Consider the following 12,101-nt stretch of genomic DNA (forward strand, 5'->3'; position numbering starts at 1 on the left):
TTCTACAGAAATCCACTGAAAACAGTCAGCAAGTGTCTTTTACAAGGCAGTGCAGGGCCTGCAGGCGCTTCCACACTCTTCCCAGCGTACCATGGCTTCCTCTCATTAAATTTAAACACACGTTTGCTTGCAGGCTGGGTGTCACAATGGCTTACTGTAGCTGACAACTTAGTTGTTTGCAACTCAAAACAAATAATGCATTTATAAATAACGGTCTTTCTTGAAAAACCAATTATTGTCCTGAGTCTTACAACAAAATTAAACTGGACTATTAAAGTCACTGAAGAAATCTTAGTCATTCAAACATGCTCACTCCAGTGAGCATTAAAGCAACCTGTGTCAAAAACAAGAAATAGTTCTTTAGAAATTTCTGGAAGACAGCACAATTTAAACTGATTTTCTTTAACAACCTCTCCACCACGCCATATACCACAGTCACTCAAACCATTCTCAGTAACCACTTGGTGCCCAGCTCTGAGCCTGCTGGAGAGAACAAGTTCCAGTGATGCATGACCATGGCAGTTGTGATTAAGATTATCAGAGCGGATTCGTCGCTCGTATAAGTAATTCACATATTTATACCATCATTCAAATTGTAGTGGCTCAAGGCTCTCATTATTTTTAATCCAACTGGAAAACCGATTGTCTCTGGTTGATGGTAGTTATGGATGTATTTGAAAGCCCAATAAGAAACAGGAAATAAGAGAGTAGCTCAACTAACACTTCATTGATTGACCTAAGCAACAGCCATTTACTATCTACTACATACAGAAGATACATAAAGCGGTAATAAGCGATTGCAGCTCTTAAGGAATTTATACACAGTAGAGGATGATCAGAATTACTTACTTTGCCTTTGAAGGAAAGACAGTACAGATTTCCTCAGATCCAAATGGTATACTTCAAACTGGGTGTGAGAGCCAGAAGTCAACTCTGACATCAATGACACATGCATGACATCCCCCTCCTCCTCACTCTCACCCTCTCCACCTCAGGAGTTTCTGGGTTTTGTTTTTAATTAGGAAGTACAATTTGCACAACATCTGACCTAGCCATAAGCCACAGATTATGATCTATCAGGAGATTTTAACACAGTTGCTTTGCATATTGGTAAATCTTTTCAGGTCAACCTTACAAAGTTATTTCATCTCTAGGTACCATTCAATCCAAGGACAGACAATGAGCAAAATTCTACTGAGGGTTCTTAAAACCATTCACCTATCCCTGAGGCCTGCCCACAGTAACTCTCTGCTCTTCCAAGAGGCAATGAATCTGTCCTCTACTGAATACAGTATTTTTTAAGGCACCATTTGGCCATGATCAATGACCCACCATAAACACCAACTGATGTGGTAAAAGGGTACCTATGGTAACAAAATAAAAGGTGAACAGGGGAGTAAACCTGCACAATAACACTCTTGGAGAATGGACCCACTAGGGAACCAAGGAATCAGGGATAGGGAGATTTCCCAAGGATCAGACTGGTCAGACAACTTAAAAAAAATCAACACTGGGAAAAAGGTCTTACTCTCCTTGAACTCCACCCAAAGACCCCTGAGCACATCCAGGGGTGGAAGCAGTCTAGAGGAAAAATGAAGGGAATGTCTCTTGAGTCTGCCTGCCTGGCTTGCGATCCTGGCTCTACACTTAACAGGAGTGGTAACTTCTCTGTGACTCAGTTTCCCCATCTGCAACTGGAAGAACAGCATCTACCTCATAGAAATAATGGGAAAATAAAATGAAATCACAGTTAAAGAACTTAATACAGTAGCCAGCTCACAACAAATCCTGAGCAAGTACCTGCTCCTGTATCTACTATTTTCAGGGGTTCCCTGAACAACCACCCAGCTCTGAAATTAAAATGTCAACATGACAACAATACTACTGTTTGGGTGGCCCCTAATTATAGGTCCCCAAATATCCCTGTGAGGAAGTGGTATTATTTTCATTTTAAAGTTGAAAAGTAGTTTAGAATGATTCAGAAACTCATCTGGACTTAGTAAGTGGTACAGCAATTAAAATCTCTGATCACATCCCAACACAGCTCTCATAGTCACCTACGTCCAAAAGCTTAAAAGTATCTCAGTATTCTAGCCTCACTACTTAGTGGATTAAATTACATTGTAAAATCCCACAGCCTCCTCCCACTAAATCAGCAGAATTATCTATAAAACCAGAACCATCTGACAAATTATGATAAATTGTCAAAAACACAAAAGTCTTTTCTTAACAGAGTAAAATAACAAAAAAATGACTGGGTAAATCATGGGGACCATTTTTAATTAAGTGACTTTAAAAGTTCAAAAGTATTGCAGATGCACAAAATATATTATCAACTCATTTTTCTTTCAGAATTTGTAATTTGATCCTGCAGAAGAATCCACACACTCCAAGTGGCCTGTGTAACATCTCTTTCCATGTGTTTGCTGAGTGTATAACAAAATTGATGAGTTAATAGGTATTCCAAATACCTTCTCCAGCCAGCTCTAACACTATTGAGGAAGACTTACCAGCACTTAACTGCTCTAAAAGAAAACATAATTAAATTTAAACAAATATGTCATGGTAACTGATCTCACAGAATAGCTTTTAAAACTTTCATGCTGAAATTCTGAAAAATGTATAACTGTTCAAACTTATATCTCCAAATAATGACTCAACAGCTTCAAGGACAACTAGAATAGCAGGTCACCTCAGTCAAAATTGTCCCCATTAAATTAGTTGCCCAATTTCCTGAAAATAGAGTTCATAATCACTGCTAATCCATTAGAGTTTAAAACAAAAAGCACACTCAACTTGCGTAAGAAGTAGTGACATGGATAAGCCAAGTCATATAACTTCACTTTCTATTTGCTTTACATAGTCTTGTAATTCCTTCTGGTAAACAAATGAGATGATATAATAAAACATGTAAACTGAAGAAGAAAAGAACCTAAAATGCCTAAATATTTCAAGAATTTATTGCAACTTCAATGACCTGAAACTCCAAGCATCCAAAAGCAGAAAGAATTACCATGCAACTGTAAAAGTCAAATATTTATACAGGTGCCTTAAAAGCCACTGTTTGGTGCACACCATCAGTCCTGACATTTACTATCTGTTAAGTAGTTCCAAAGTGCCATGGCATTAGCCAAATAACGAGCTGAGAGTGTGAAGTTTATGACAACCAAGGCATCTGGAGGGGCTGTGAAGGTGTGATGCGTGTCATACCTTTCATCAACCCAGCAACAGGCAGTCAGACTATGGAAAGATGGGACCTGAGCACAGATGCCTTGTCTCATTTCAGAAGGGAAACCTAAGCCAATACCTTCATGGATAATTTAGCAAGGTTGTTCCATAAATTTATAATGTCATTTATGACTTTCTTATAATTGCTTTTTAATAGCTTTCAAAAACATATTTTTAGCACAACAGTGAGAAACTATTCCAGCTTCAAATTGACAAAAGGGGGAATGTTTAACAGAGAAAGTGCCTAAAAAAGTTATATACCCCCACGGCCACATTCCATAAGAAGCTAGAAAGAATTTTCAGAACTGGTAAGGCTCCAAATGCTGGGCATCACCCTTAATGTGATATTATTATCAAAGTTTACAATTAGGAATACCTGTTTAATGGACAATTTATAAATTCCCAACTAGGAATACCACTTACTATTCTTATAATAACTAATTCTAAGAAATTCTCCTTTAAAGGGTACAAAGAAAGATAGGACAAGCAACACTTGTGAACGCTCAGCTTCTGAACGTGTAAGATGACGGTTCTGTTGATTCTCTTTATCAACAGGAAGGAATGAAACGTGTGGATTAAGAACTAAACAAGATCAGGCTGAGTCCAACTCAGCGTTCCCCAATATCCAAAGTTCTGTTCTCACATTCAGTCCACCAGTTTTTCCTGCAAAACAGAATCTGCCTGTTGAAGATGTGAGAGTAAGTTCAAGTTTTCAGGTGGGAACTAACACTGGGAAGAACTCCAAAAACAAGTGTTTCTAAAATCAACAGGAGCAGGCCAGGTACACCCACGCCCACCCAGGAGTGGGACCCTTTTTCCATCCACGCTCAGGAGGTCGGGCTTGGCTGAGAGCTGCAAAAGCTGCAGTCAAGGCTTAGATGCCAAGGATGGCCGGAGCGATGCCACAGGTGGCCTGCATGGCCAGCTCCTCAGCGTGCACTTAGGCCTCCGGTGGCCCCGAGCCCACCGTGCCTCCCAGGGTGTCCTCCAGCCTCCAAGTGGCGGACTTTAAGTTCCCAACAGGGTTCCGGGACCCCTCTAGGTCGCTCAACTGGACCTGGAATGCCAGCCCAGGGCACCGATCCTGTCCTTCCCTCGGGGTTGGGAGTGTCCAAAACCCCTGGAAGGGCAGGGGGCAGAGGGGCCCCTGAACACGCCGGCCTAAGCCGGGGTCCGCGCCCTCCCGGGACCCTTCGGGGTACCCGGGCCCGCGCCTCCCCATGTCCCCCTCGCCGCGGGCGCCGCCGCCCGGCCGGGTCTCCCAGACAACGGCCGCCGCCGCCCTTCCGCGGCGGGTCCACGCGCCCACCGCGGCCCGGCCGCCCACCTGTCCCGGGGGTCGATCCAGCTGGTCCTCCGGGTGTTGTGGTCAATGTAGAAGACCTTGCCGTCGTAATCCCTGGCCTCCTCCCAGCCCCGGGGTAGCGGCAGCTGCCCGCTCCCGGCCCTCCTAGGCATGGTCGGCGGCCTCGCCGGCGAGCGGCGCCTCCATAGGGACCGGGCGCGGGACGCGGCGGGAATGCGACTGTCCGCGCGGCCGCCGCACCCGACGCGGCCGCCGGCGAGGGGCTGCGGGGCGCGGGCGCGGCGGGGCCACGCGCGGGGGGCGCCTCAGGAAACCCTGCTCTCGGCCCCGCTGGGGATCAGTCCACCATGTCTGCGTCGGAACAGGCGAGCGAACCCTCCGCCTCCTCGCCGCCGCCGCTGCCTCCGCCTCTTCCTCCGCCTCCGCCTCCTCCTCTTCTCCGTCCCCCTGTGGCCGCGGAGGGTCGCGGCGCCCAGGCCGCCCGAGCCGACGCCGTCTGGGCTCGGATCCGGGAAGCTCCGCCGAGGAGCAGCAGCGCGGCGGCGACGGGCCTCCTCATTTGCATGCTATTAGCATGCGCCCCGCCCCGCCCCTCCCCGCGCTCGGCTCATTTGCATGCACATTCCTCGCCGCCACATTCCTGGGTTTAACCCTGCGGCTCCCGGTCGCTGGCGGCTCGGGGCTGGACGCCGGGCCAAGCCCCGGGCGGGGGAGGGGAACCGCGGGACCAGGTGGGAGGGAACCGGGCGAAGGAATGCGCCCCTCACTCCCTCCGCTGGACCCCAAAAAGCTCCCGATGGCCCACCCCTTTGAGTTTTTCAGAGTTCGGGACGGGAAAGATTGCCAAGGAGGAGTCGCCGCAAGCTTCTCTTTCCGTCTTCTAGGGAAACCACAAGACTTTCGAGAGGAAAAGGGTGGGGGATGCTGTCCTAGGAAGAAGTCCCAGCAAACAGCCAGGGCACAAAGACTCCCCCGTGCGGTGCCCCCACTTTCGGATCCCCGGGGAGCGGTGGGAAAGTGTGACAAGCGCCGAAAATGCTGGACGCGTGTCCGTGGCGTGTCCAGGGCGGCGTCCCCCCCGGGGCCTCGGCAGGGCGCCTGGCCCTCGATGACCTCAGCGGAGACCGCGGGCCTCGCGGCGGAAAGCGAAGGCGGGTCCCGCGATCCGAGTGCGCCGCGGCACGCCTGCCCCGGTGGCCCGCGGGGGACTCCGGCCTGATCCTGAGAGGCGACAAGGCCACCCACCCCCTCGACCGTCGCCGCCGCCTGCCACGCGCGGGCCGGGGGCGCGGAGTCATTCGCGCCTTGCCCGCCGCGTCGGGGCGCTCAGCGCGCTAGGGCCCGGAGGCCACCGAGGCTCTTAACCCTGGCTTCCCCTGCAGGGTTTAGGGCAGTGGGACGTGGACGACTTCCAATACCCAGTCCCCTCCGTCCAGCCGCCCGCCCCGGGAAGTTCCCCACCTCGAGCCCAGACACGGCCAAGAAAGTGTGGGCGATCAGGCTGGAGGGAGCCCAAGGCCAGCCTTTCCTTGGCTCAGGGTCCACCCGTGGTGGGACACAGCATTTATTTATTCAGCAGCTTTTACGTGCTGGTCGGCACTGAGCAGGGGCCGGACGTGGCACTCGGGATAGGACCAAGCCGGGAGCCTTAAGTGTCCCCAGGCCTCTCAATCTGGGAGGGAGCCTCCCAGCCTGGTCTACGCCATCATCCCCCATTAGTCTTCCGGGTTCCTAAACCGACTCTTTTAAATTGTCTACACCCTCGGAAGGAAGGCTCTGAAGCCCAGTCTTTCACCCTGTGTTGTGAATTCGCTTAATCCCGCCTGCTAATGGTAACGTATTCGCGCCAGGTGTAGGACTCAGCGGACCGAACTTCACTATTGTGCAGAGTTTGGGTAGCACCTGCCCGCCTGAGAAGGAGAACTGAGACAGGGACCTCGATTAGTCTTAAAAGGTATAGGAGATGGCCCTAGACAGTTAAGGACTGAGGCTCAAGGTTGGAACAAACTTCCCCAAGGGGACTGGGCTTGCCTTCTCTGGAAGGGGGTCATAGGAGGGAGAAAGCAGATTATATTTGGAGGGGAAGCCAAAATTTTAAACCTTAAGAAAGTGTGGCTGGAGGCCGGTGGCTCATGCCTGTAAGCCTAGCTACTCAGGAGGCAGAGATAGGAGGATTTCGGTTCCAAGCCAACCCAGTCAAAAAGTTCTTGAGACCCTATCTCGAAAAAAAAACCATCACAAAAAAAGGGGCTGGTGGAATGGCCCAAGGTGTAGGCCCCTAGTTCAAACCCCAACACCACAAGGAAAAAAAAAAAGGTCTGGAGTGAGGGGGAGGTGGCAAAGAGAGGCACCCAAGAGGTCCCCATCTTTCTAGGTCTTTCTCCTTTATGCCAAGTAAGCCAGACTTTGTGCTTAGTAAAGAGAAGCCACAACCTCCAACCTGTGTTCTGCCCCATCCCCTTAATCAGAAGATCTGACAAGGTCCTAGTCCTTCCCCAGGGAGTGAGACAGCTTGGTGGGTAGTGAGACAGCTTGGTGGGTAGTCTTGAAGCCTGGGGGAAAGGTAGGGCCTGACTAAAATTACTGTCTCACTTCTGAGTAACTGTGCTTTGGTTAGGACTACTCTAACATGATCCATTTACATGGCCAAAATTTGCAGTGTGATATACCAATAATGCCAATCAGCAACCAAACCAAACAATTCTTTCTTTCTTTTCTTTTCTTTTTTTTTTGGTGATACTGGGTTTTGAACTCAGTGCCTACACCTTGAGCCACTCCACCAGCCTTTTTTTGTGATGGTTTTTTTTTCCAGATAGGTTCTCAGGAACTATTTGCCTGGGCTGGCTTGGAACTAGTATCCTTCTGATCTCTGCCTCCTGAATAGCTAGTATTACAGGTGTGAGCCAGGGGCCTGGCACCCAAACCATTCTCATTTGAACTTTGTTTCCTGGCTTCACACACACACACACACACACACAAAATCAAAAACATTTATTATACTAAAATGTCAACATACTAATAAAAATAAAGTAACACAGTTTGCTGTTGTCACAACTTGTTTCACTTGAATGAAGTACTACATAGTTCTCAGTATAATTTCAAATTTGATAGGCTTTCAGCTAAATATTATTTGTCAAATTCTAAAACCAATGAAGAATCCAAAATAGCTCACAGTATAAATTGCATTTCTTGTTCCATAAATCTTCAGACTTCAAAAGATACACTAAATAGACTAACAAAACTCTAAAGCAAGGAAGAGACAGCTCACTTCTCTCCTGCTGATAGGCGCAGGGAACATTTGGTCATACAAAAGCAGTTAAAAGAATGGGAAAGAGAATTGCTGCTCTACCGGCTTTTTTGTTTTGATCAAGTTTGAGCTCTACTGTTCTGAGTTCACATGATCTACTCAGGAACATCCCTTCGGAGAACTCCTAAGGGTTAGACAATGCAATTTCATTTGTACTCATATCTGTAGAATAAAAATGGATGCCCAGTTAGAGATGGATGCATTTAGATTTGATTTGGGCTGCAGATCATCCTGGGTAAAGAAAGATTATGCAACCTGCTATTTATAGTGCAGCACACCACTTCATGACCACTGAAGAGTCTATTCACTACCCTCAAAATTTCCTTTCCTCCTGCCTTTCTATTGTCTTGGGTGCTAACAGTCTGTTGGAATGAGTTGCCATAAACAAAGTCCCCATGAGCAATGGTCCACTCATGACTTGCAGGAAAAATAGTGAAATCAAAACTGGAAGCAGACAGTAAAATATGTTTTACATATTTCCAAAGACCATTTCATTACATCCAAATTTAAAATATTTGTGCTTTTAATCCAGTAATCCCAGTGCAATGATTTTTGCCTGTGGGCACTAAAAATTACTCCGGTTATTGCAAAGATGATCATTGCAGTGCGGTTGATAATAACAAAACTGATAAAAACCACCATGACCATCAGTGAGGGGTTCATTAAATGAAGCATAAATTAGTCATACTCAGCAAGCATTTTAAAAGCATTGGATATGTACATATGTACAAATAAGGAAAGATACTCATGATATAGTAAGTAAAAGAAAGTGTAGCCAGGCACGGGTGACTCACATCTGTAATTCTAGCTACTTGGGTGGCTGAGATCAGTAAGACCACAGTTCAAGGCCAGCCCTGGCAAATAGTTTGAAAGACCAAATCTCCAAAATGGACTGGCAGTGTGGCTCAAGCAGTAGAGTGGCTGCTCTGCAAGTGGGAACCTCCGAGTTCAAACCCCATTCCCACCCAAAAAAAAAAAAGCGGAGGGCCAAAAAGACACTTGCTGACTAACTTCATTGGAGTTACAATCTAATTCTGCAATGAGGGTCAATCATAAAATGAAAAGAATGGTACAGTCTCATATACATTAGCTCCACATCAAAGGAACGGCACAGATAGTAAGAAAGGGAAGTTTCTACAGAGGATGGGGGCTGTCAGGGAGGTCCCATCAAGGAAGTATGCATGAGGTGAATGATCATTAGGAAAAAGGATGGGGTAGAGGTGAACACAGATTGATACCAAAACGGACAGGCACAGCAGGGCATGTTTATTGAAAGAAAAAGATGTGTGAAGTTCAAAGATGAATTTGGCAGGAAAGGACCCAAGACTGGCTGGAGCCGTGTAGGTAAGGAGGCTGTAGTGGTAGTGTAGGTACAAGATAGATAAGGGCTGGGATTGGAAATAAGGCAATGGAAGATGAAAAGGAATGATGGAGCAAGAATTTGAGACTGATTAGATTAAGAAGAGAGAGGTAAATAGACGAGGAGGAGGAAACTGGGATGAGTCCAAGATTTTAGGCTGTTGGAAGAGACTCAGAACTTTTTGGAAAAAAAAGAGAGGAAATCAAAAGGGGGATCTGATACAGGGTTTGATTTCAGAAATTACAGTTACCCAGCAGAAAATTAAAGGTCAGGATTAAAGCTCCAACAGAAAGTCAGGACTGCAATATGTATTAGATGTTACACCCTGGAAATTCACATTGAGCCGAGGCTTCAGGACCAAATCTTGGGAAGGAAATATCAGTGTGAGTGCTGTAGAATTAAGTGACCCATCTATAATCCTGGTTTTGGCCTATAATAACTCCTGGGTAACATGGTATGATTTTATTTATTTTTTTATGGTCTCTATTTTCAGTGATGTGTGTAAGAATTAGTTGCTAGTGTGGAAACCAACTTTGAATGAATTATTGTTATACTGTGAATCAACTCTGTGTAGGACAAGATGAACTGGTTTTCAATATTTTAATATCTCGTTTTCTCAAGGAGATCAGGGATTATATAAACCAGAAATTCTAAATAAAGACAACATTCTTTTTCCTGAATCAAACTTGGGCTTTTTTTTTTTTTTTTTTTGGCTCTTCTGCAACCAAACAGGTTAAAATAAAAGTCTCTAATTACTATAAATAGGTAATAATTCCTAAATATTACTGTCTAGACAATCTTTAGAAGACAAGCATATGATCTTTAAAAATCCCCAGTGCTGGGTCAAACCAGAATCCTAGATTACCATAACTGCTTCCACTTCAGTTAATATTATACCAATACCTTAGGCAAAAACAATCATTTCAATTCAATAATAACCAACATCAAACAGATTTGGTTTTACCTTTCTCACTCAGATAGGAGATTCACACTGAGAAAATTCTGTGATTACTAAAAAAGATGGTGAACATTTAAAATCTCTGTCTTGGAGTGGGGATGTAGCTCAGTGGTAGAACACTTGCCTAGCATACAGGAGGCGCTGGGTTTGATCCTCAGTGTGAGGAAAAAAAAAAAAAGTCAAAGCTAAAACAGGAAAAGCTTAGCCAGCCCTGTGTGCATGTGTAAGGCTGCCTGGGGTAAATTCTTAATGTAAGCATTCATCTATATTCTTACACATCCTTGTATGATGAAATACTACATGTTCTGCTTTCCTTTTAGCATCTTTGACTTGCAACTTTTTTCCATTCTAGCTTTATAGTCTATGAAAAGCAGCTTCTTTAAAAAAAAAACAAAAAGATTTTTAAAAAACAATTTTACATCACTTTCCCTGTCCCTCTGAATTTCATTAAATTTTTTATATTTACTCATTTATTAGTTTGTCTCTCTGTCTCTACTTCATCTTCTGTCTCTTCCCCCCTCAGTTCTTGGTGCCCTGATGTTGATTTGTTGCTATGAATTTGTCTTTGAGAAATTTAGCTATAAACTGAGTGTGATGGCCTACAACGATAATTCCAGCACTGGAGGGTGGGGAGGAGCTGAGGCAGAAGGATCACGAGTTTGGTGCCACCCTGGGCTACCTAGTGAGACCCTGACTCAAAAAGCAACAGCAACAAGAAGAAAATTAGCTATTGTATAATCTCCCAAAATTTTCTGATTGGGAGATAGCCAAACTGAATAGATTTTAAAAAGATATACAATAATGGATGTTCAAAACATAATATTTTTGCCAATAAATGTGGAAAGGTGGCCAATATCAGTAGTAGCCAGTAAAACACACATTAAAATCACAATGAGGTGTCCATCAACAGTCTCCAGACTGGCAAAGTGTTTTAAATTTAATAATGCCGTGTGTTGGCAAGAATGTAGAGCAATGGGATTTCCCATCCACAATTGGAGGAAGTACAAATTGGTACAATAAATAAATCTAAGTTTTAGAAAGAAAAGGAAAAAAGGGCTGGCAAAGTGGCTCAAGCCAGAACAGCACCTGCCTAGCAAGCATGAGGCCCTGAGTTCAAAACCCCAGTGCTACAAAAAAAAAAAAAATTGGTGCAAACACAATTTGGTCTGATCTAGAAAAACTGAGGATATCCATATCCCATGATTTAGCAATTCCTCTCCTATATATGGCTAAGGAGACTCACACATGCATGCATCAGATACATGTACTAGAATATTCCTGTAGTATTATTTGTAGTAACCAAAAACTGAAACAAGCAAATACCCAAGAAAAAGTGTAGTGGATAGTTAAATTGTAGTATATTTAAACAATGGGATATAACACAGCAATAAAAAATGAACCACAGCTATACAGAACCTCTTGGAAAATCTTTTAAAACATAATGCTGGGAGCTAGGAAACAATAAAACAAAATTAACCATTATGTTGGGTAAGAGAAATTTTTTTAAAAAGGAAAGTTTTTATTTTTATTTACATAGCATGATTTTGTTCATCTAAAGTTCATAAAAACAGATAAAACCAAACCATATTGTTTACCCCATATAGAAAGGGGTAAAAGTATAAAAAAAAACAAGAAAGTATTATTACAAAGATCTAGATACTGCTTACCTCTGAGGAAAGAGATGACTTTGCACTTGGGGAGTATGATTCTGACAATGTTTTACTTCTTGACCTGTTTTCTCTTTGTTAAAGCATCTTGCAAATTTTATACACTTTTCTATGTAATGATCCTACATAACAAATGTTCTATCTGGTTACTAAACACCTCAGTTTAAAAGTGACCTGGAGGGCTGGCAGAGTGGCTTAAGCAGTAAGAACATCTGCCTAACAAGTGAGAGGCTCTGGGTTCAAACCCCAGTGCCGCCAAAAAAAAATAAAATAAA

At 44.5% G+C, this 12,101-nt stretch overlaps 1 protein-coding gene across 6 annotated transcripts in view; it reads right to left on the reverse strand.

Moving 5' to 3' along the window:
- The window catches only part of Wwc2 (WW and C2 domain containing 2), a 192,969-nt gene extending 188,202 nt beyond the window's left edge, over positions 1-4,767 (reverse strand). For 3 of the 6 annotated variants that reach the window (XM_074054897.1, XM_074054894.1, XM_074054892.1), the window contains exon 1: positions 4,556-4,767. In XM_074054897.1, coding sequence (XP_073910998.1) covers positions 4,556-4,686 — 131 coding nt within the window. In that variant the 5' untranslated portion in view covers positions 4,687-4,767. The remainder of the gene's footprint in view (positions 1-4,555) is intronic. The other 3 variants (XM_074054896.1, XM_074054895.1, XM_074054898.1) reach the window with 2 other exon arrangements.
- Positions 4,768-12,101: the final 7,334 nt, after the last annotated feature.

This window comes from Castor canadensis, chromosome 14 (genome assembly GCF_047511655.1).
Source record: "Castor canadensis chromosome 14, mCasCan1.hap1v2, whole genome shotgun sequence".
Lineage (NCBI taxonomy): Eukaryota > Metazoa > Chordata > Mammalia > Rodentia > Castoridae > Castor > Castor canadensis.